Below are 24566 nucleotides of genomic sequence, written 5' to 3' on the forward strand. Positions count from 1 at the left end.
TGAGTAGTACCTACAGGCTTTACTTGCCTTCAGTGTTTCTAATTTATTATCTGAAAATGTTGAAGAAAACAATGTTGATTGATTAGTTCCCCTAATTGCAGCAGAGTAGGTAGGTTTGCTTGTGCTTCCTATTGAACAGTTTAATTTGTCTTTCTCCACCTGTGCTCTATCTGCGGCCCACGATTTTCAGGGTTTTTAGTTGTTTACGAAATATGAAGAATGATGATTGGAAGATGCACCATGCGACCTTCAAGTGGCAAACCTGACAAAGTTTTCTAATAAAATATGGTTAGAAAGTTAATCAGTTATACATACTCTACCACTGATAGTGTGTCACAGAGAACATTCAGTGCAGTTATAAGAGAAAACACTAGATTATGCCGCTTTATTATTGCAGAATGTAAGGAGTTATTATTAATGTTAGAGTGTCGGAGGGCAGAAGTAGATGGAGAAATGAAAGCATCCAGAAACTCTATAGTGTGGTTGGAGAAACCGATGTTATCACTTAATTATTTGTAAAAAAAAAAAATCACTACTTACTTCAAGGCCAAAAGTATGATCATGGTTATGTATGGGACTGTTCATGTAAGTTCACAATTTCAGAGGTTGTTGGGCATCTGCAGATAGCAATATAATGTTAAACACAGAGAACAACACTATTTGCAAAATTGAGACACAGAAGTCAAGTCTGTTACAAAGATAAGTTTATCCTTATGTTGGTGATTTATTGCTGCAATAATAATTCACTTAGATTTTCTTGAGTGGCTAAATTCTAGGAGTCAAAATAGTCCTAAAGTCATGCTTCCTTTTTTTTTTTTTTTTTTTTCACTTCCTCTATATTCCATATATGGAAGGTGTGTTTTCATGAAATTTTAACATTGCTTTCAATGTAATTTTTTTTTTTTTTATATCAATATGTTTTTAACATTTCTGGAAAGATGTGTGTTCATGTGTCTGCAGCCAAAAAAAAAAAAAATTGTGGTCACTGTAACTTGTGAATTAATGGGCTAGGTTTTTATGAAATTTTCATTAGTCTTTAGAGCTCATTAGATTTTAGATGAGTTTAAATTCTGATTTTTTTATTTTAAGCGAAAACTAAATGAGCTAAATCACTTGTCAAAGGTTGACTGATTTTGGAATATAACTTTAAACTTTTGAGTTGAATCCAAACCTCAAAGTTCAATAATGTTAAAGTAGTAGTCACAGCAGCTAAACACCAAATACAAAGAAACATTGACCACATTTAATGTTTTTGTTAAATTACCAGGGTGTGTGTTTGTGTTAGGTACTTTTGTTATTTTGGTTTTAAAAAGTTTTACTACTTGAAGTTTTAAACTTGGCAATGTCAGTTTATGATTTGGGGGAGCTAGCCTCAAGATTGCCCTCCTAGCTGTTTGACAGAAACATTTAAAAGAACAGACTATGTGTAAAGGGGTTAATACAAAATTTACATAGTTACAGAAAAATTGGTTCATTAATTAAATATTAAGATTTGGGCTAAAAAGTTTAAGTCCAAATATTTCATATTTTTGATATATAACAATTTGAGAGTTGTCTTTAAAATGATTAAGTTATGAAAAATATCTGAAGTTTATATTTAGCATTTAGTTTGGTAAATTCTCACTATATCTACTGTACTTGTATTGTACCGCCGCAGGCCACATCAGGTGTTGTTTTTTTTTTTAGTTTAAGGCTAGGAATCGGCCTACGTTGAAAAGAGATTGGGTAACCCCAAGTTTTAGTCTAGCTGTGATAAGTAGACCAGAGAAGTGGTCATTTTGAATTTTGTTGCTACTGTGATCATTTTTGAACCTGAAACAAAATGATTTGCTGTTTGCTGTTCAGAGTGCCATGCAATGTGCCATCCAAAGTGCTCCCCCTGCCTGCCTGCTACTTGTGGTCTGCCTGCTGAATATGCAACACACTTCACCGAAGCTTTCTGTCGAGACAAAATGAGTTCTCCTGGGATGCAAATGAGGGATCCCTCAAACCAAGTTCGTTTGGAAGGCTGGATGAAGCTCCCACGGTAGCCTACTTTACCATTGCACTGTTGGTATATGTGATTCAAGATGACCTCTTGTCTTGAGGTTTTTTGCCATGATATCAATTCATTTGATGTTTGTATTGTTAAGAAAGTAAGCTTGTTAAGAAAAAAGTAAAAACACTCATCTGTGTTATGTCAGGAACGGTAAACGTGGCCAGCAGGGATGGGAAAGAAAATACATTGTTCTGGAAGGATCGAAGGTGATGATCTATGACAATGAGCCAAGAGAAGGTGAGTGTCTTTTTACAATGCACAACTTTAAATATCTTACTTTAAAGCAACTACCTTCTTAGGAAAAGTAAATGTGTGTAATAAGTTTTGGCCTGATACACACACACCCAACACACAGATTTTTGGGGTGGGAAATAATAATGTATCTTCCCTAATATAAGAGTGAAAAGACAGGCAGGTTGTAGCTGTTATTGAGCGGAGTCCCGCATGATTTCTATCTAAACAACAATTCATAGCAGGACCCCAAGGTACAGTATTAAATAAAGCCAGCATAGTTTTTGGTCTGTTGTGAAAACCCCCCTCTCTGTATTGTTTTTGATCCAGCCCTCTCTGGATGCGACTGTACTTCTTCTGCTTTCTTAGCAAAACCAGAAGGAGAGGTCATTTGTGCTGTTCCACTAGAAAGGTATGGGGTTCATATTTCAGACGTTGGCGAAACAAAAAAAAAAAACAAAAAACAAACATAATTACATAAAATCCCTAAGAACTGAGCAAGTGGAAGAGAATGCAGCCTCCTGGCTTTGTAAATAAAGTAAGAGAACAGAGAAGACTTGTGTTTTAAGTGACCTTTATCATGTTTGAGATATAATATGCATTCATATTGTGTGGTGACTTCTCTTCACAGAGGGAACCAGACCCATTGACGAGTTTGACCTGTGCCTGCCTGATGGAGATGTGTCTGTCCATGGTGCTGTGGGGGCATCAGAACTGGCCAACACTGCCAAGACAGGTAATAGTGTATAGTACAACTTCCACCCTTTAAAAGAGGTATAACAAAAAAATATATATCTCTATCTACCAGGTTAAATGACTACAAATTTTTTGAATAAAAATTTTCCGTACTGAACATTAAACTTTGACTGTATAAGAATAATGTGATCCATTATTTGTATATTTTATTCTTTAACTTGCCTTTTTTTCTTCCCACAATATCATTTTCAACAACTTTATACTTTCTCCTGCATTTGTGACATGCACTAATCATATTTTGACAGATATCCCCTACATGTTGAAACTGGAATCCCACCCCCATACCACGTGCTGGCCAGGACGGTCTCTTTACTTCCTTGCTCCAAGCTTCCCTGACAAACAACGCTGGTTTACAGCATTACAGTCTGTGGTAGCTGGGGGTCGGACTTCTCAGGAGAAGGCTGATGCTGATGCTGTGAGTAGGCTAAAATTTTTGTCCTGAAAAAACAAAGCACAAAATTATGTATTTCAGTTTTGTAGCATTTTAAAACCTCATAGACACCACCTTCTTCTTCTTTTGGCTGCTCCCATGAGGGGTCGCCATAGCGGACACTATGACGAACTATTTTGCACTTCATTATAAATGCAGTTTTCGGTCAAGATGTCTTTTAAGGAAAAGTATCAGTCTTCAGCTGCGTCCATTTCAGAGATACAGCTGTTTTTAGATGTCTTTAAAAGCTGGTCTTGGCAAATATTGGGCTGTTCAGGGATTTTTATTTTAACAGTGGTGTGCTCTTGACATTATTGGCTATGGTTAAACCAATTTTCATTGGTGTATTTTTTTCATCATGTAGAGTTTCTTTTTTACATAGCACTTATTTGGGATTTACCCATTTCTTATATGCAAGTTTAACCGAATCCTGATCACCAATTTGTCACTATGCAATAGGCTGCTGTCTTCTTCCAGGAGATGCCTGTATCTTCATTGTTTGTCCAGGTAACAATAACAGCCATTAGTTGCTTGTGCCAGCCCTTGCCGAAGCTGCCTTTTTGCTGAAAGTTTTATGTTTGCAAATTTCTGCTTGTTTATTACAACACTGCAATCTTTACTTTTGCTCTGTGACAATAATATAGAACAATTGTTGTTGTGTTTTTTCCTTTTGGAAACAGAATTTCTCCTCCACTCCCCATAACACACATTAACTTGTTTTACTATGATTAAGGTGGAGTAAGTTCCTGTAGAACAAGGAAGGTGTAGGGCTGTCAATCATTGCATTAAAACCTGAGGTAGAAGGAATCATGAAATGAGAGGTGAAAGGTATTGCAGTGGACCATTATAGGCCATTGTTAACTAAAGGAGAACAGAAATAGTAAAATAGAAAAGCTACGTAATATATAAAAAAAAAAAAAAAAAAAAAAAGTAAACTGCTATAATGGAATCTATTGAAATTACCAAACATAAATAAATATTATGATAAAGAAATTGAAAAAAAAATGTTAGTCTAACACTTTACAAAAGCAAGACAATATTATATGCATGCTTAGAATAAGTCATTCATTATACACGTCGTATTGAAGTTCCTGCTTGCAGGCACTCCTAACCTTAAATTTTTGTGTCGACAACTACAAAAATTTCATTGGTTTTAATTAAGTATATAACAAACAATAGATGAATACAGGGAAAAATGTCAGTTTAATATATACAGTAGACGTACTTGACGATATCTAGATATAGTGTTCTCTTCCTCCCTCCGACATGGACAGCAGACTGTAGACCTGCTTATGTTTCATGCATTAAATATGAATTGAGAAGAATTTTGCTCCTGTACATATTTGCTGAAATTCCAAACAATCCATATGGCAAACAGGAACCATTTAGGCACACATTGCATGGATTACCTACTGGCACAGATCAAGACTTACCATTTTTAGGCAGCAGAACTGTTGATTACATAATATTCCATACAATGAAGATAAACTAAAAAAATTTATAAATAAGACCGGAAAATGAAGACATGCAAAATGATCAAGTGACAAACAGCTAGGGCATACAATATGCTAATTGTCACTTACTGCGTCAAGAGCAATATTGTTAGATCAGCTGAATATGGAGCTGTGATTCATTATGAAAGAGGAGTGCTTTACATAGAAATGGATTATTTCCAAGAAATGACTTGCGTTGCTGGTGCATGGCAGAGCAGCAGGAATTTTGCTAACACTACTTCTCACAAATACTTTAGGCTGTCATTAACATCTCATTTCTTCTACCTAAACTGGATAATACTGGTGGTGTTTTTTTTTTTCCTTCTTCTTCTTCTAGCAGAAGTTGCTTGGAAACTCCTTGTTGAAGCTGGAAGGAGATGACCGTCTGGATATCAACTGCACACAGCCACTCACTGACCAGGTATTATCAGTAATAGTTATTGGAAGAGTTTGTGTCAAGACGAGCAGATCAAAAAACGTAAACTCCACTTCTAATCAGAACAGATCATTTTAATAATTTTAACATAAGCAACACAAGTAGCTGCTGTATTATTAATGTACAAGGTGTGTTTTTTTCTTTTTCTTTCTGTTTCTGTTTCTGAAATGCATTGGTAATTCAGCACCATACTTCAGTTTCCATTTTAAATTGAGCAATGACCTTTGAAAATGTTTATGGGCATGTCCGTAATAAATAAAAAGGGGATCCTTAATACCTTTGAGCAGAGTCTTATTTACTCATATGCAGAGATTTCAAATTTCAGATTCTGTATGTGAATACAGCACTAAAGTACCATAGGCTAACAAATGCTTATCTTTGTAGATTGTCCTTGTTGGTTCAGAGGAAGGCCTCTATGCCCTGAATGTGATTAAGTCCTCCCTAACTCATATCCCTGGAGTAGGAGCGGTCTTTCAGATTCAGATCCTGAAAGAGCAGGACAAGCTGCTAATGATAGTGGGTCAGTAAAGAAATGCTTATTTATTAATATTTTTCTTATTTGGACTTTTTTAAACTCTCAATATAATGCTGCTCTTACAGCATGAACATGTATGCGCATTTTACAATATGTTTTACAAAGAAAATGGTTTTTAAAAAATCTGTATGACCAGATTCTTTACACTTGTCCAACTGCTGCCTAGGTGGTGAGCGAGCACTTTGTCAGATTGAAATTAAGAAAGTGAAGCAGTCAATAAGTCAGTCACACCTACCTGCACAGCCAGAAATTGCACCCAACATCTTTGAGACTGTTAAGGGATGTCACCTGTTTGCTGCCGGGAAGGTAATAATTTTCATCTTGTACAAGTGCATTTGTTTAAACATTCAAAAAAGGAAAAATAAAAAAAAGATATTGTGGACATTTAAGTCTAACTACTGTTTTAAACCTTTGTTTCTGCTTAGGATTGTATAGCACTGCCACAAATATTTAAAATAGTTGAATATCAACCTCCAAGAACAGTGATAACGTCCAAGTTGAACAAAGCCATCACTTCACTCCTTTTCAATTTCCCCCCCTTATTCTAGGTGCTCAAGTTAACCTACAATTATTTCACTACCTTTACACTATTTCAGATTGAGAATGGACCGTGCATTTGTGCTGCAATGCCAAATAAAGTAACCATCCTGCGATACAATGATGGCCTTAACAAGTTCTGCATCAGGAAGGTAGATCACTACTTTAAAGAATTTCTAATCATGTCTTTACTATCATTATGTGCAGGGCCATAAAGCTACTGAGCAGCTCTAAAGTGTAGATAAGCACTTACTTGTCATCACTGGGATGCCCTGATTGCTAGTTCAGAGACTTCAGGCTATCCTGCTCTATGAAATCCACTTGTGATTCTTAACAGAGGGGTGAACTTTTCAAGCCTGGAATGAAGACAGTTTTAGGGTTTTTAAAAGCTGGGCAAAATTAATTGGGATAGTTATGTGGTAAAATTCAAAAGTATTAATAAAACAATGATTGTTAAATTGCAGTACACAGTATCTCATTTAATGTGTCCTGTTTCTTCATGTTCTCATTCCTGCAATAGGAGATTGAAACAGCAGAGCCTTGCAGCTGCATACATTTGACAGGCTACAGCATCATTATTGGGACAAATAAATTCTATGAAATTGAGATGAAGCAGTATGTTCTGGAAGGTGAGTATTTAATCCAAGTCAAGTGGGATTTTACCTAAACCATTAGATATTAAAATTAAGTTTTGTAGATTAATAATAAATAGGCCATATGATGGGATATCCTCGGATCCTCTGCTATGTTTGCTGCTCCAGGGGATAGCTTTTTTTTTTTTTGGAGTCTGAGGAACTTGTCCATGCTTTTATTACAGCCAAGACCAACTACTGTAACTCCATTCAGCTGGTGACTCTTCCAATCTTTATCACAGCTCCACTTGGTTCAAAACACTTCTGCTAGAGTCCTTACACAAACCCACCTTAACAAGCACGTCACATTCATCCTGCTCCGCCTTCACTGTGCCTTAGAGGACTGAATATACAATTCTGTTGTAACCTCCAGTGTTTTAAATAGCCTAGCACCAGACTAAATTGTATATTCAATTTTTAAAAAGAATGAATGTGCTAACCTTTTCTTGAGTATATATTTATTGAAATGTCTTGTAAAAATTTTACTTCAACAGAATTTTTAGACAAGAATGATGCAACTCTGACATCGGCCATTTTTGCAGCATCCTCTCACAGCTTCCCTATTGCAATCATGCAAGTCAATCCAAGTGGCCAGAAAGAAGAGTATCTGCTCTGTTTCCATGGTAACAAGGATCTTTTATTTAGTTTTCATTGGACGATCTTTTACATCTGAGATTTTCCCTATGAATTTGCAGTTAATACATTATTCATCTGGCTTCCTCAGTGCTGTAATGTTATTCATAACTGTGCATTTCTAAACCCCACGTAATAAACATGCCTCTGGTTTACAGAGTTTGGGGTCTTTGTTGATTCTTATGGGAGAAGGAGCCGCACTGATGACATCAAATGGAGTCGTTTGCCTCTGGCATTTGGTTGGTGTAATTTTTTTTTTTTTTTGTTGACAGATATGTTCCATTACTCAAATATTTTTATTGCCATTATAGACAGTGCTTCATGAAGTGTCTAATGCAACATGAAACCATTTAAAATGTGGGAGTGTATAACAGTGCTTTTGTGTCAATGCAGCCTACAGGGAGCCATATCTGTTTGTGACTCACTTCAGCTCCTTAGAAGTCATTGAGATTCAGGGACGGACAGCTCTAGGGTGAGGTTTAGCTTTAAGACTTCCTTTCCTATATTTATCAAGTAAGTTAACACATCAATGGGTTTGAGGTGCACTGCAGAGAAACCGTGACCTAAAACAGGATTAAATGCTGTTCATATTTAGAGAGCCTTGAATTGTCTTTGAAAATGCTTATCTTTCAATGTCACTGTACCTTTGACCCTACCTACCTTTATTGCTTGTTAAACATAATATCTGCTCAAGTTTTGTGTGCTGACAAGTTTTTGCTCCTTTATCATTGTGATACGACTTTTAAAATCTATTCTAAAACTTAATAGGATTCTCTTTTAAGATAACATTGAAAATTGCAAAAAAAAAAAAAAAAACCAAACCACTGGCCCAAATATTTGGATTCACAAATGTCGATTTCTGCAGGTCTCCTGCTCATGCTCACCTGGAGATTCCAAGTCCACGGTACCTGGGCCCAGCAATTTCAAATGGAGCCATATACCTGGCTTCTTCCTACCAGAACAAACTGAGGCTCATCTGCTGCAAGGGAAACCTTGTGAAAGAGAGTGCCATGGAAAAAGCCAGAGGGGGAAATGCATCTAGTCGCAGGTAACCAATCTGTCCTGCTCAATAGTACACTGTGCACCAAGATGATACTGTGTCTAGTTCTTGCCATCATTTTAACAGTGAACTATTACTGTTGCACACAACACATGACAACCTTTGCTTTCTATTCGTAGCAGTCCTAATAAAAGAGGTCCGCCGTCCTACACCGAACATATATCCAAACGCTTGGCTTCTGGGACCTCCCAACAGGAAGGTTTGTCCCGGGAGCCCAGCACCCCACATCGGTACCGTGAAGGAAGGACAGAGTTTCGACGCGATAAATCCCCAGCTCGTCCACTAGACCGAGAAAAGTCTCCAGGAAGAATGTTGGACAGTCGCAGAGAGAGGTCTCCTGGACGGATGTTTGACGAGAGGGGCCGTCTTCATACTGGCTCTGTAAGAACGCCTCTGACACCGGTTAATAAGGTACAAACCTGTGTAGCCACTACATCCAGTATATCAACAGTATTTTTTATTTTTTATTAACCTTATCTAAACTTGTCTGTTGCTCAGGTATGGGATCAGTCATCTGTGTAAGGATCGCTAGACTCCATGAAGCAACTACACTGCAGACTACTAGACCCCTGCTTCTTTTGGCAGAACCTAGCAGCACTTCACAGCACACTGAATTTCTTGAATTTGCTTGAACCACAAAGCAGGTGGGCTGCTGTGGTGGGGGGGATACTTTAGGGGGCACACAATTCCTTAAAACACATTCTACAATGCAACCATTGTGTTTGTATTTTAAAGGAATTCTCAGCTGCCTTGTATTTACTTCAAAAGCTTAAACATCCTGCATTTGACCAATTTGTTTACAAGAGTAGGGAAATCTCTCTCCCTTTGATGCGCCCTTTTCTATTCAGACTTGAACCAGAGAAATGTAAATAGTTGCTAAACTTTTTTAAGAAACAAAGGGATTTCAAGATGACACAGCTAAGTCTATTTTTATGAGCAACCCTTTCTAATCTGTAATGTCTTGTAATGTTTTCTGTTCGAAGGACTCTACACAAAATGTCTGTGCTCTGACGAGCAGATTGATATCTCCTGTGTTTTTACAAATGTCACAAACTATATGCACAATACTGTATGTAGTGAGAATATTGGAGCTTCTAGGCTCTCCTACATTTGCTCTTGGCTGATTCTTTACACTTGTCCATTCGTATGATGTATTTGTTATTCTCTAGTAGGTTGGGGAGGTTCCCAAAACTCCTACAACCTGTGGGTAAAAGGAGAGCACATCCTGCCTGCGTACCTGTCTGGTAAATGAATGGCACACAGTCGTCATTAGGTTACCTTCTGTTCAGCCTTCACTTGTATCTCACTACAAAATGTAAACGCTTTCTGTGATATTGAAGTGCAGAAATTCTATATTCAGTATTTAATAAACGCATTAAAAAGGAAACGTGTAGCCATCTTATTTACTAGAATGGAAAAGAAAAAAAGGACAGTCAAAGAACAGAAAAAAGGCAAGTCCAAGAACTGGAGCATTTCAACTGCACATTTAATTTAAACATTTTTCTTTGCAATTGTTTTTCCTCTAAAGTTATACAAAGACATCAGGTAAAAAAAAAAATATATTAATAAAAAAAAATCCCCATGCACCAAGTTGGTGCAAAGCAACTCCTCAGAAAGCACTGGCCACTGTTAATTTGTAAATTTAAACATATTCCGGATTACTAGTGCAAGGTGCGTATTTGACAGTATTGACAATCACTGGCCCTAACAACATACCTGTGAATTTGATTGGCTTCTCTTCAAGACATCCTTCTGTGGAGATCTTGGGGCTTGACGTCTGCCATGCCAACAGTGTAACCGTGTGGTGCAGGACTTGGCCATAATTGAAACACACCCTTGTTTTCTAAAGACTGAACGTTCGCTTTGCCATACATTTTCTGCAATTCAACATATGCACCCTAAGAGTACAAACGCTCATAAGCCTATGTTTTTCCATAGGTATACACACTTGGATAACACTAGAAATTGAGTGAAGACCAGTGAGTTAAAGGGTAGGCTTACAGAGAAGGAATTAAAAACTATACAGAGAACAGTCAACTTTGTCATTAAACAGGTAATTGATGTAATGCCAGTGTCCGTTTAGTGCTGGTCTCCTTCTGAACAAGGATTTCACGACACAGAAGATTTTTATCTGATGAAATGCAGAAACTTAGTCCATTAGGATTTCAGATTTGGTAGACTCTATAAATAGCTGATGTTTCTGAATAAGCATAATTACCTTCAAATATGCGGAATCGTCTGTCCTTTACAAGGGGAGTGAAATTCAACCTTGTCTTCTGTCACACTTCTTCCAAAAGATTTGGAAAGCATAAATTTCAATTTAAATTGAATTGCAGTAGTAGAAGCTTAATTCATCTTTCACAAATGATTGCTTCCAAAAGGCCTCATTCTGGCCTAGAAAGGAAAAAAGTAGTCCACGTGTCAAATTAGGCATGTCCCTTTGTAGCAGTGGCGTGAAGTCTCTCACAAAGGCCACTTTATTTGTTCAGATGGGCTTGTACAGCAGCGTGGTCACGTATTTCTTCTTGTAGCGGTGAGTAGCACTGAGAACCATCACACCATCCTTGTTGGAGAGAAAGAAGACAAGAACTCTAAGTCTTTATTGAAGGGCCCACACCATCACAGTGGCTAAAATACACAAGTAAGGTGTTGGTTTACACAAATTCTGCTCTTAGCTGGTAGCAATGCAGAAGTGCCGTATGGAGCAGCATTCTCAAATCACGTTAATATAACTCAGTGTCTCGGAAACTGCAGCATCCAAGGGGACGATGTGGATCAGTTAAGTAGAGGTCACACCACCAGTGGGTACAGATTATTGAGAAAAGAGTAAACTGCAGAGACGGACAATGAATTAAAAAAAATAAATGAATAAATACTAACCTGTGTTCTCGTTTCTGCTGCAGTGCACTTGAGCACACATATTCATTTCTAATACCACTATGCAAAGTTTTCGTTCATGTACAACTTCCACAATTTGATGCTTCCCGTTACTGTAGCATCATAATGTAAAAGCAAACACAAGAAGGGGAAGGAAAACCCAAATGGTAAATCTCAAAATACTCCCAGATATACTCCTATGACAAAGCAGGTTTGACATCAGAATTGCAATGTGCATCACTTATTAGGTGCTAAACACACAACTCTGTGTGTTTGAAGATACAAAGTCACCATAAGCAAACCATTCACGGTCCCTTACAGCAACCACTGCCTTGGCCTTGCTTTGGGTTTCCCAGTTCCTCAGACTGCCTGCTTTGAACTCCATTAAATGTATTTTTGTAACTCAGTGAATGGCACAGCAGTTGACTTTAAGCAGGCAGTGAGCACAATGATAATTTCTAGTACGTATGCGTATTATCACCAACTAACTTCAGTATATGGCTTCAAAAAAATACATAACCAATTTCAATAATAATTAAAAATGGCAGAACAATCTAGCGGAAGAGGCAATAGGTTTTAAAAACAGAGCTGAATATTACAATCATTCATTCTACAAAAGTGAATGATTCTTATGGCCCTTGTGTACACAGCAAGTAGGAATAATGAAGAAGGAAATTAAATGAAGCTCGCTACCCAGGTGAGCTCAGCCTAACAACATGCTATGCCACTGTGTTACATTTTAAATTTGTTTATGACACAAGTGCAGCATGTTACAGGAGACGTGGTGTCTAAATGACACAAGGGATTCAGTCTTCTGACTGGGAGCCTGCGATGGCTACAGTCCAGTATTACCCGCAGGACAGGTTTTTAGACAATGTCCTCAGTAGGTGCCCCTCTGACCTGCCAGGGTTTTCTTCAGTTTGCATTGCATTAATTTTCCATCTTTACATCCCCTACATGGAGTAGAACATCCAAGAAAAAAATCATTTAAATGCATCACTGTAAATCAATGCCCCCCAAACATGATTTTTCTGCCTTTGGCAATACAATGAGGACCACCACAGAAAACACATCAAGGCAGGCAGGGCCACACACAGCCATTTTGTTCTGACTAGCCTGGGATTGTTTTAGGCTAACAAAAGATACTGGAATTAAGAAACAAACTTCTCTGCTACTGCAGCTGACACTATGCTGAACAATGATGTCTAAATTAATTATAAATACAGAAACAGTAAGGGTAGTTAAATAAGAATGAGATTACAATATGGCATCTCTCTGTGTGTTGAATAAAATCCTCAATGTTTACCATCCCCATCAGCATTTTAGAATATGGTTTCCAAGTACAATCTGCATAAAGGGGTCTGCAGGAAGTCCCTTAAATGTACACAGCCAGCATCCAACACTGAGCCCATGTGTGTCCTCAGTGGTTTGCATTTTGGACTTCACATACATGGTTACTCCCCTCAAAACCACCCAGTAACGTACTGAAGCTACTGCTGACCGGCCTCTGTCCCAGAGGAGCACATACCTTGATTGACAGCGCATACAAATGGTTCAGCATCACGTGATTGGGCTCTGGCAGTAACGCTGGGTCACACTACGAAAGGGCATTTAAAAAGAAAGAAGGTGTGATTAGAAGTGTGGCCATTTGTACAGGGTGGCCATGGCATTCCTTTTTGACCCCTCTACTTACTGAAATCCCTGTGTCCTTGTTGAGGATGACTTGAAGGAGGTGTGGAGGTAGGATGGGTGGCGACTTGAAGCGCTCCTCCAGTTTACAGACATAAGCATCCTGCTGGTAGGGCCCAGGAGGGGAGCTGGACAGGTCTGTCAGATTACGAAGAGGAGGGAGAAGAACAAGGACAGCGGATCAGTTACAGCGAGCATGGCACCTTCATCTGCCATAAGGATTGCAGTAGAAGGCCTTCAGGCCCACTTAACCCTTCAAATTGATAAATTAGCATGTAATGTTAAGTTACGTTAGAATTAAAAGATTCTGTAAGAATTTTATGTTGAGAAGTTTACAAAAAGTAGAATCTACGCAACACATAACAGCGCAGTGAACTCGATGAGAATTACTGAACTGAAGCAAAACAGGTAGACGTCCGAAACCCGAGGACTAGACGGACCTCAGATGAGTTTTACTGCAACTGTGGGCTTAAGGCCATTTGGAGAAACATCAAAACAATGCTCAAAAGTATAAAGATCACATACTCGAGTGAAAGTAATAACAAGCCTGCAGTAATCAGAACTAACAGCTGCCTTCCTGCTGTTTCTACCGAGTTTTTAATTGTTCTTATCCACCCCATGCAGCTACTCTACCAGGAGCTTGCTGACCAAGTCCATCAAGTTTAGCTGTTTTACTTCCCCGTGGCTCTGAGCTCAAACACAGGCTTCAGCTTGAAGGAAAAAAAATGTCTTTCAAAAACAGACAAAGACTGTTTTTACATCAAGTACGTTGCAAAAAAATTTCAATTCCTGTTGCATGGCAGTGTACCAAGGCGAGTGCAATCAGAGCACAGAATGAGCAAACCTGCAGAGTGGCCCCTGGTCAGACTGGCTTCTGTGCATATTAAGAACTCGCATCGCAGCAATGACCACTTCACCAAAACTATCACTGCCTCTACAGCCCCCAATCCTCTGTCTGACCCTGGCTCACAATTCATACTAAAATCTTTTCTGTAAATCACAGATCAGCACTGGACACGTTAAAACTCAAACTCAGCTTTCAGAGAACTCCAGGGAGGTGAGGTTTGCTTCATGGCAGTCACTAAGCTCACGAAATGCAAAACAAAACATACAATGCAGCAGTGCTGGACACACAGTCTGTATCTGGAGTGGGGAGGACAGGCAGAAATGAGGAGAATGCATCCCCGTAAAAACAGTGGAGACACCTGAAGTCCACAACAATTAAATCCTTTTTTTAAATTTGCGGAGATGCATTTCATCCAGGGTTTTTCTTATTTGGTAAAATAAATGAACGCTCTGTAATAACTGCAGTCTACAGTAGAACTGAACCCATGACCCAGCCACGCAGGCGAAGATGGCCAGGAGAGCAAATGACGACTTCCTCCCTAAACAGACCTTGATGGGCCAATTGACAAGGAGAAGTAGCCGAAGACGACAAACAATACAGTGGAGGAATGCAGGGAAAGAAGATGCTGGGTTAACAGATTAGAAACACTGGCTTGGGGGTCTAAGAGTAGGGAGGACTGGAAAAAAACAGACTTGAGCAGACCGGGGTCTAAAACATGGCAGTAGCAACAGTGACACCCCCTACACCAGCCAAGGGTCCTGGTAAAGCCGCTCTGCTCCACTTCCTTCTTTCAGCCGTCACTTAGTCTGCTACAGCATGGCACTGTGGGAAAATAGTGGCAATTGCAAATACTATTAGTTTTTGCTGCGAAATAAATATTGGAAAACACAAGAACACAAATCCTGGACACATTCAGAATATAAAAGCACTGCAGCCATGCCGGCCTCCTCCTTAACAGCTTGTTTCACACACTTGCTAAAAAATAACACGATTGAATTTGCCATCTCGTGGTCGGTGTCTGTTTTGACAAAAAGCTTTAAGGGCTGCATGTTTAGTTTAAACTGCATGAGCCACCAAAAAGCATAAGGGCACACTAAAAAGGATCTTACTGTGAAGCAACCTTTCATTGAAGCACATTTTCATATTTTTCTGCTCAGATATGCAATAATACAGATGGCACCATCCCTCAAAAGTAGAGTCAGTGAAAAAACTTAAACTGACTAAGGCCTGGAAGTGCATTACTACGATGGCACTGCTCAAAGGGTACCCCTGTGTTCATGTCCTCGGACCATGGAAAGCAGAGTGCTGACCCTGTTACCAGTGCATCCCCACTGAGGCAGCAGACCCAAGACTCCCAGAAATTCCAATGCTGATGTCAAGACAGACCACCATGAGCCCAGTCAAGGGCCCAAAACTGTGGAACATCAAAGTCACAGACAGACCTTCTGTATAAAGCAGCACAACAAAGGAAAAGGTTTTAGGACTGTGAAGATACAAACCCTTTGATTGTCACCATTTGTGACAAAAAAACAAAAAAATGAATTACAAAGAAACTGACGGACAGCACTAACTGGCCACTAATCGCAAGAACATTTCACATTAGCAACAGTTTAATCTCCTACAGTGCAGCCCACCACTGAGAGTCTCCACATTAGAAATTTTGCAGATACTGGAAGACTGTTTTATTAGTCTGTGTGATCCTGAAGCCCCCTTTACAGTCGAGGGGTGCAGCTCCTGCTCTACATGAATGAAGTGCAACTGCACACCTGTGCTCCGGCCCCAACAAACTGGTTAAAATCTTAAACTCTATTGGACCCCCCCCCAAATGCCTTAAAAACCAGTGTGGGACTCCTAAATGGCCTCAAACTGTGAAGTGACCTACTTGGCAATGGACTTGAGCACTAAGACCCCTACTTGGGGCAGCAAATGCCTATTAGGGTTTAAGGACTGCGGGTCACTCCGTTTCAGTGCATGTTTTATGATTGTCTGTATTTAGTTAAAATATTAAAACTAGACTTAATTATTATTAAAAATCCTAGAATGAGAATATTGTGTATTATTATTATCATCATCATCATCTTATTAGAAGCTTTACCATCCAATTTATATCTGAATTCAGTCTACAGAGGCTTGCATATTTATCCCAAATTTGTTTAATTCAAAGTGCACACTCCATGGTATGTTTTCAGTCTTGTTTTGAAGTGTAACCATATAAAGGTTTGTACTTGCGTTAGTTTTCATGGCCTCAAAACGTCAAGAGTGTCAGATACTTCAGCCAAGCATTAGTGGTCATCAGGCACTTGATGGAAATACTTTAAGGGTAAACCAATGGCACCATTTAAGAAGAGGCACCCTGGAGGGCTGCTGAGATGTGCACAGACATGTTAAAGGGGCCACTCTGGATGGAGCTTCTTCTGCTTGACTTACAAGGAGATGTGGTGGCGGGGGCAGGGAAATCACATCTGGGCAATATGGAGTGAACACTCAGTAGATGGATTTGCCAAGTACAATATTGAGAGAAGTAATAGGTGTGAAAGACCACAACTCAAATTAGGAACCAAATCAAGCTGATGGGCATCAGTTGTGGGCTGAAGAGTGGAAAATGAATGGGCGGTGTGACAGAAGTAGATTGGATGAGGACAACAGATAACATGAATGGAGTGGTGGTAGGTCACTTGGCCAAGGTGCCAAAGGCAGAAGCCACAACTGAGGATAATGGAAACAAGTAAACCACCAAACAATGGTGTCTGCAGAATACAAAAGGCAGAACTGGAGGTCATAGAACGCTTACTTACAGTATGGCCCCCCACCATTCAGAGTCCCAGAAGCTGCCTGCTGGTACATCCCTTTTGTTTTTTGCTTACCTGATATATCTGAGCACTTCTGAGAATCCACCAGCAGGGCATCAAACACCTCAAAGTCGGTCTTCTTCACCTGGATCACATTGTTCACTGTCCCCAAGTGATTGGTGGTGAAAGGCTGCAAGAAAATGAAACTTCATGAAAATTAGCACCGTGTAGCAAACACATCAATATGCTCATTCAGTTTACTTTGTGAAGTGCAAATGTGCAGATACCCCAAGTCTGCTAACTCTCCGAACCCAGCCATGTTAGTTTAATATTTTGATGTGTCAAGAGTTTGATTACTGACTGAGTGTGCATGGGCACGATTTCTGGTGGAAGTGTGGCTACTGATGAAAAAGAAGCCAGTGGGTCACTGCTATTCAAAGCGCATTTTCCTTTTTTACAGATTATACCTTCATGAGACAGGTGATGTCAGTTCTTTCTATCCATGTAAGGGAAACATGCTGCATATAATTCAGAGAGTCAACCGAACCACTACAAAGAAATTGGTCAGCTGTGGAAGAAATACTAAAAAATAACTTCTTATACCATGACAGGACATGCTGGCCAAAGCAGACCCCAAGAGCCCCAGCCAAGGGGACACAGCAAAATTCTTTTATCACCAACTGAATGGCCGATTAAATGAGCCTTTACAACTGTGACTGTGCACAAACATTTCACAGGACAAACACAATCCAGTATAAAGAGGGGGCTCTGTTTTGTAAATAAAGCGGACCCTAACACTCAGAGACGTGCGCTACCAGAGAAAGCTGCCTTGGTCTGCCTGCTCCTGTTATCAACATGGACAAGCAGTGAATGCAGAAGACTCCCCCATGTCCTCCCAAAATTCTGTCCAACATTGAAAGCAACAAAAGCGTTGGCCGAGAGCACAGGCCCCCTCGCTCGTGAAAGGTCCAAATAAACACGTTGGCCAGGCTGTCAGAGGCTCAGACCACCCTGCTGTGGCCATTTCACTGAAGTGATCCTCAAACTCTGACCAACAGAATGCACTTTTAGGATGTACAGCATGAGATCTGCTTGGAAGACATAATGTGACACCTGCAGAGGTGGTGGTCCTTCTTTTAAATAATACTACAGGTATGACAGTGGGGTGGGTGGTGGGGTACTCATCTAGTCCTTTCCTGGATCTTCACTCCAAGCACAGGTTGGTAAACTTCTATTCCAGTGTTTTCAATGCAGGCTGCAATAGGAGGGCTCACCTCAGAAGGATCATGTGTCCACTGTCCATCCACATAGAATTTGTATTGATGCTCTCCCTCTGGCAGGTCCAAAATGGCTACGAAGTTGTTCTGACTAGGAAAGGGAACAGAGATGACAAGTCCATTGGAATTCACAACTTAAGACGCCACGTGGCCGGACCTCTGGCCATTAACATACTCGCATCAAAGAGGTCCAAATGCCACAGCTGAAGACCACGGTAAACTGACACTGAATTGTCACAAGTCAAGTAAGCCAAACACAAAGGTGACCATACCATCTGCATGAGCAAAATGTTGGTGCAAGCTAGAAGTCTTCATCAGTTATGAAAAACCTGATTAGTACATCTAGGACTTTATTGTTAAAAATAACAACAATAATAATAATAATAATAATAATAAAAAACACCAGTGACCACTTTACTAGGTATACCTTTTCAGGACCATGTAGGACCTCCTTCTGCCTCCAGAACAGTACAAGCTCATCAGGACTTGGATTAAACAAGGTGCTGAAAACATTCCTTAGAGACTGTTGTGATACAATCAAGCCAGCCTGGACATTACTTGCAGATATTGTGGCCACAGACAGACCCCCCCTCTGTCCCACCTCATCCTACAGGCACTCTACTGGACTGAGATCCAAGGGCACTGCAGGACACCAGAGTAATCTGAACTCATGGATACGCTCACCTCTGTAATTACTCATTTTCAGTGAAATGATGCATTATTTTGCTGTAAGTATCCATTTGGACAAAAGCAGACTGCGTCCATAAAGGGAGACACTTTGTTAGTGCCAATGCTTAGGAATACTTTGACATTCCAAAAAAAAAAAAAAAAAAAGCTCTCATTGGTATTAAGGTACCCAATATGTGCCATTAAACATTGCCCAAGGCCATTATACTACCATCATATCATCAGTATAGACCACTGAAAACAGGTAAGGCAAATCCATGGATGTGTGCTATTTATACCAAATTGGGAGCTTTTGATGATCACTTGTCCACTGGGACTTTGTTTCACTATTTCTGGCTGACAGGCGTGAAGGTCTTCTCTTGCTGCAGTTCATCTGCCTACAACTTCAATTCATTGTTCATTTAGAGATGTCCTCACCCACTGGAGCTTTTGTGTTTATCACTCCAGTCTTCAGAAATTCTAGAAACTGCAGGGCATAAACCTTACAGGGGATTGATCAGCTGCAAACACACCATCTGACATTCTTTGGTAAGGTCCTTTTATGACACCCATTCAAATGTTTACTCATATGGCACCTAAACCTCTTCACCACGTCTGCCAATGATATGTAATCTGCTCTTTGGAGGACTAGGCTATTTGAACCAATGAACAGGCTGACCTTAGAAAGTGGCCACCTATTGGATATTTGTATTCCAATGGCAGGTTCATAAGAGACATACACACACACAGGGTACTTAAAGTATTCAGCCCCACTTCCCTTTCTGCACACTTTACTGTGTTGTAGATTTACCTTTCAGTGGATAAATTTGCCATGTTTGCCCATTAATCTACACTCAATTATCCATCATGACAAAGTGAAAACAGTTTTTCAGAAAAGTTTGCGAATTTATTTAAAAATCAAAAACTTGTATCTCTTGACTTGCAGCCACCTGAACTGATTGGACATCATTTAGAAAGACACACACCTGTGTTTATGAGGTCCCACAATTTGCGCATGTCAAGTGAAAAACCAAGCCTTGAACACCAAGGAACTCTCTTTAGACCTCAGCGATCAAGGTGAGGGAACAAAACCACTTCTAAAGTTCTAAATATTCCCGGGGTCCTCAGTAATTGTGAAATGAAAGAAGTCTGTAACCACACTAGATTTGTCCAGCTGACCAAACTTAGTTAAAAAGCAAGAAGGGCCTTTGTCAGGGAGGTGTCCACGAACCCAACAGCCACTCTAACAGAACTTCAGATGAACTTTACAAGTGTTCTGCTGAGACCAGAGACCAGTCAGAAGGCAGACCATCACAGCAGCACTCCATAACTCGGATGTTTGTGGCGATCTCCTGTTTGAAGTACACCAAGGAGGCAAATGTTGGACTCTCTGAGAGAATTCCAAGCACTATATCATGCCATGGGAATGCTTCTCAGCAGCAGAAACAGGAAGACTGGTCAGAATTGAGGAAAGGATGAATGAACCTAAACACAGAGAGGCCCTTAAAGAAAACCTGATGCAGAGTGTGTACACCTTTATACTGGGGCATCAATACACGACAATGACCTCAAGCATACAGCCAATGCAACACTGGAGTGGGTTTGGGACAAGTCTCTAATTGTCCCTGAGGGGCTTAGACAAACCCCAGACTTAAACCTTATAGAAAAATCTGTGGAGAGACCTGAAGATGTCAGTTTACAGACACTTCCCATTTTTACAGAACTTCAGGAATCTGCCAGGAGGAATGCAATAACAGGCCCAAACCCAGGTGTGCAAAGCTTAGCCCAAGAAGACTCGAAGAAAGAAATTGTTGCCAGAAGGGGTATTACAAAGTACAGAATTAAGGGCATGAATGATTCTATGAATGAGAAAGATCAGTTTTTGACATTTAAAACATTTTCAAACCTTTCCAAAAATGTGTTTTCACCATATCATTATGGGTCATTGAGTGCTGACTGACAAAAATGGCAAATTCGTCCATTTAAAATTTAAGCTAGAAAAGTGAGCACAAATTGAAGAAATCAGAGTACTTTCTAAATCCACCACTATTATTATATAGATGCCCATCACTTCCCAATAATTATAAAAACTAAAGAGCAAAATTTAGCATTGAGTATTAACTCACGATTTACATACTGCATAATCATAAAATTGTTTCCTGAACACACTGCACCAAGTAAAATTAGACTTGGGCCTCCTAAGCTAGGATGATAAAAGTACTGCATACCACAGCGAAGGAGACTGTAAGAACAAATATTACACTTTGTCTACAGAGTACAACATAGATAACAACATAAATTGACAATAAAAAAACCCTTTACACTTCCAGTGCACGAGATTGGCCTCACCTGCAAATGTTTTAATCTACTTCAGTGTGACAAGTGTTCCCATTTGACCCCACTTACCTTTACATTATCAGGTTCTAAAGCTCTTTTTTTATACTCAGTTAATGTCCTAGTCACCTTACCTTCGGGTGAGGGGAATCTTGGAGCTCCAGTTATTAAAGGATCCTGCCAAGGAGACTTCCTTTGCTCCTCCAGTCCAGCGAAACACAGTTGGCCTGGCCTGGGCTGGTGCTTTGTCATTCACCTCCAAGTCATGTTGCCAGGCAAGAAATTCATCCTTCTCCTGGGGTGCCTAATTTTCAAAAACAGGGTTAGAGGTCACAACTAGAAAAAACAACTTAGCAATTTGGGAAAGTGTCTACAGATAGTATGATTAACTAAGCTTAAACCAGTGCTGTCCGTTCATCTTAGGCTGGCATTCAAGTCCTACAAAAAAACACCACACTAAACAAAAACTAAAAGTAAATTTCAAATCTAATAATTTTGACAATACAGATGGACAGTATCTTTCCTGACAGGCTCTTGTTACACACACTTACTAAATTCCAAAACTGGAACTTAAAATAACTCACTAGGACATAATACTACGATCTCCAAGCTGGGTGTGGCATTCGTGAAGAAACATCAAGGACATTCTAAGACAGCACACCTAAATGCATCTCACCAGAAACTAGCACTTCAATGTTACCAGAATACTAAAAGCAATTTCAATTAGTCAGGAATATGCTTAATTTGATGCCCTCTATTTTGTTGATCAATTTTCTATACGTAAAACTTGTCTCCACTCTTAAGTCACCCACTATATTAATCAGAAAATTACAATTCCTGATAATGTGACCTTTAAGTGTTACTCACAGATATGCAACTTGGCAACGACATTATACCTGTAGCCAAATTCCAAGCAAGCTCTTAGTAATATTATAAAATGTGGCCAAGTGCTGAAGCCAAACTCGCAGGATGTCATGCTGCTAAGTTTACAAAGTTTGTGATACACAAAAGAATGGACAAACCTTCATGTCCTCTCCATGGTAGTCTGCATCCTCTGGACTATCCATGAGTATCTTTGGACGATCCCCCTCTTTACCATAGGGACCCCTGCTGTCTCTACGGTGAGACTTATGTTCTCCATGGCGCTCCAACCCTCCTCGTTCACTGCTTGTGTTTCCCATATGTGCTGCCAACAGACCTCCAAATCCCAGAAAAGTAAACCTCCCTTCCCTGTGTGAGGAGAAAATTAGGATTAACAAGCAGGCCAGAGTCAGTAGTTTGGATTGTTCTAGTCAGGCAAACTATGTCCAACAGAACTAAGACAAGCCTAAATTAATATGTCAGCAAATAAACTAGCACAAAATATGAAATGCAATTAATTTTTCACAGGGGCAGAAAAACAAATGTGTTAGCTACGGTACAATCCGCTTTTAATTCTAAACCCATTAGAAAAATTGTTGAAGAAAACAGGCCACTCAGCCCAAAAACCATTCATCCTATTGACCTAGATTATCCTAAACCACAAGATGTTGAGATCTGAAGGTCCCCAAAGCCCAACTTCTCCTTTTCCACCACACTACTTGGCAATTTATTCCATGTGCTCTGGTTTGTCTGTGCCCCTCACCTGTATACACACATGCCAATGGTAGTGAAATGTCATTGTCGCAGTGTCACATAAAAAGGTAACAAAACAACAATTCAGCACTACTACTGGTAAAGCCTCTCTTCTACTGTAGTGAGTCACCCCTGTACTGCCTGCTTGCTTGTTCGCTTACTTACCCACAATCCAGATTTCTGATGCTTGCATACATTACTGAACTCAGGCTCCCTGTTCGTCTAAGAAAGTAACATTTAAAGACGATTTATTTACAGGGTCACAGGGAAGTGGGTGCTAGGTCTGGACATGACACAACACCTGACCATGTCAGTGCACGCACACAAACACAGCCAGCCATAAGGACTCAACTTGGAGTTACTCCTTAATATCTGATGCTTGAGCTGTAGGACAAAACCCAAATGGAACAGTCCACACTGAGACCAACCTGGGGGGCTGAAGGTACATTTAAAAAGTTGTGTGGCAACAGTCATTTAAAACACTGATGACTCTAACAGAAACAAACTTAATTCACCCCACTACTTCTCTCAGTGACACTTCTGCACACCCCAGTCACACCAGTACATGGAACAATGCCGCCCCCTGAGCCCCCACACTATCACTTTCACTTATCTGGAGGTCGTACTTGCGTACCTACCCACCAAACAAAACCAGTGCACACCTTCTTTGTTTACACTGCTCCTCCACCTCGCCCCCAACCTCCTTCTTCATCGCAGCCCAGGGCCGTAAGCCCTCCATTTAATCAACAGCGCCATTCATTCATTCCTTCCTTCCTTCCTTCTTCCTCCATCCATCCATCCATCCCCGACTAGTTCCGCACTTCCGCGATTCAACCACCTACGCAAGCCACACCTCCACTTGTCTCTGGAACCAGCTTAATCCCCCTATTTGTTTCTCATGCACACAAACCGCTCTCATCCATCCACGCCAACGCCCATCCTTCCCCGCCCCAGTTACCGTTCAGGAACACAGGCCTTCGATTATGCTGGCACACATGAATCGATGCTATTCTCAGCACAAGCTGTCGCCCTCTTGGCGTCTCGGAGGTAAATAACCTTCAAGCCGCACGTCCCGCCCACTCAGCGAACGCTACCTTTACGGAGGCCTCAGAGGGACACGCGCACCGCACGTGCGTTTTTCGTGCAGCTTCGCTTGTCGGGAGTCTCGGAGCTCAGAAGATGCAAATATTCCAAAAACGACGTGTGCAGCTCCATAAATTAAACTGCCAGCCCGTGTCTTTCGGGAGATGCCTGGTGAGTAAGGGCACGCGGGTTAAATCCCACATTAGCCTCAGAATCCCTTTGAAATAGAATGTGCCTGCCAGCCGGTGTTCGCAGACGAGTTTTGAGGACAAATGTTAAGAACAGTTGGGTGTGCCGAAAGGGAGGTCTGTAGACCTGGGGGCGAGGGCGGGATAGCGGAGAGGGGAGGAGAGATGATGGCGGTGTTAACCTCATCAACTTCCAGTTGATGGGGGTATCAATCGGGCATTCATTATACGTGTGTATATACAGCAAGTGCACAGCGGACAGAGTGGCCGGGTGGGCGACACCGACCTGTCAAATACGCCTGCCTGCATAAAACGAACCGCTGGGAACGCCATGGCAGGCACTCGTTCGCCGGCCGCAGTACGGTGGCTGAGGAGGCTCTCGCGAGGAAGATGGGAAAGAGGATGTGAATCGGACCCCTTC

General features: G+C 40.5%; 3 protein-coding genes across 11 annotated transcripts in view; 2 read left to right on the top strand and 1 right to left on the bottom strand.

Annotated features, from left to right (window-relative positions):
• Positions 1–10168, top strand: part of cita (citron rho-interacting serine/threonine kinase a) — a 56098-nt gene extending 45930 nt beyond the window's left edge. For 2 of the 6 annotated variants that reach the window (XM_039771636.1, XM_039771638.1), the window contains 16 exons: positions 1846–2026; positions 2184–2275; positions 2901–3005; positions 3271–3440; positions 3915–3962; positions 5289–5369; positions 5769–5904; positions 6086–6225; positions 6516–6608; positions 6977–7085; positions 7583–7711; positions 7880–7960; positions 8115–8193; positions 8587–8769; positions 8901–9192; positions 9280–10168. In XM_039771636.1, the coding sequence (XP_039627570.1) occupies positions 1846–2026; positions 2184–2275; positions 2901–3005; positions 3271–3440; positions 3915–3962; positions 5289–5369; positions 5769–5904; positions 6086–6225; positions 6516–6608; positions 6977–7085; positions 7583–7711; positions 7880–7960; positions 8115–8193; positions 8587–8769; positions 8901–9192; positions 9280–9303 (1943 nt within the window). In that variant the 3' untranslated portion in view covers positions 9304–10168. The remainder of the gene's footprint in view (positions 1–1845; positions 2027–2183; positions 2276–2900; positions 3006–3270; positions 3441–3914; positions 3963–5288; positions 5370–5768; positions 5905–6085; positions 6226–6515; positions 6609–6976; positions 7086–7582; positions 7712–7879; positions 7961–8114; positions 8194–8586; positions 8770–8900; positions 9193–9279) is intronic. The other 4 variants (XM_039771639.1, XM_039771640.1, XM_039771637.1 and 1 more) reach the window with 3 other exon arrangements.
• Positions 10169–10249: 81 nt separating this feature from the next.
• Positions 10250–24452, bottom strand: prkab1a (protein kinase, AMP-activated, beta 1 non-catalytic subunit, a). Of its 4 annotated transcripts, none has more exons than XM_039771645.1 (8): positions 23969–24452; positions 22283–22490; positions 21395–21564; positions 18258–18351; positions 17059–17173; positions 13352–13485; positions 13187–13255; positions 10250–11344 (listed from the first exon to the last, which is right to left on the bottom strand). In XM_039771645.1, the coding sequence occupies exons 2-8, from the start codon at positions 22439–22441 to the stop codon at positions 11267–11269; spliced, it is 819 nt and encodes a 272-aa protein (XP_039627579.1). In that variant the 5' UTR covers positions 22442–22490; positions 23969–24452; the 3' UTR covers positions 10250–11266. The 4 variants fall into 4 exon arrangements, with proteins under 4 accessions (XP_039627579.1, XP_039627578.1, XP_039627576.1 ...); XM_039771644.1 differs by lacking the exon at positions 23969–24452 and adding an exon at positions 23833–23940; XM_039771642.1 differs by lacking the exon at positions 23969–24452 and adding an exon at positions 23537–23638.
• LOC120540683 overlaps positions 24045–24566 on the top strand; it is a 32755-nt gene continuing 32233 nt past the window's right edge. Inside the window, exon 1 of the mRNA XM_039771649.1 lies at positions 24045–24128. Within this exon, the coding sequence (XP_039627583.1) occupies positions 24122–24128 (7 nt within the window). The 5' untranslated portion in view covers positions 24045–24121. The remainder of the gene's footprint in view (positions 24129–24566) is intronic.

The sequence above is a fragment of the Polypterus senegalus genome, chromosome 12 (assembly GCF_016835505.1).
Source record: "Polypterus senegalus isolate Bchr_013 chromosome 12, ASM1683550v1, whole genome shotgun sequence".
NCBI lineage: Eukaryota > Metazoa > Chordata > Cladistia > Polypteriformes > Polypteridae > Polypterus > Polypterus senegalus.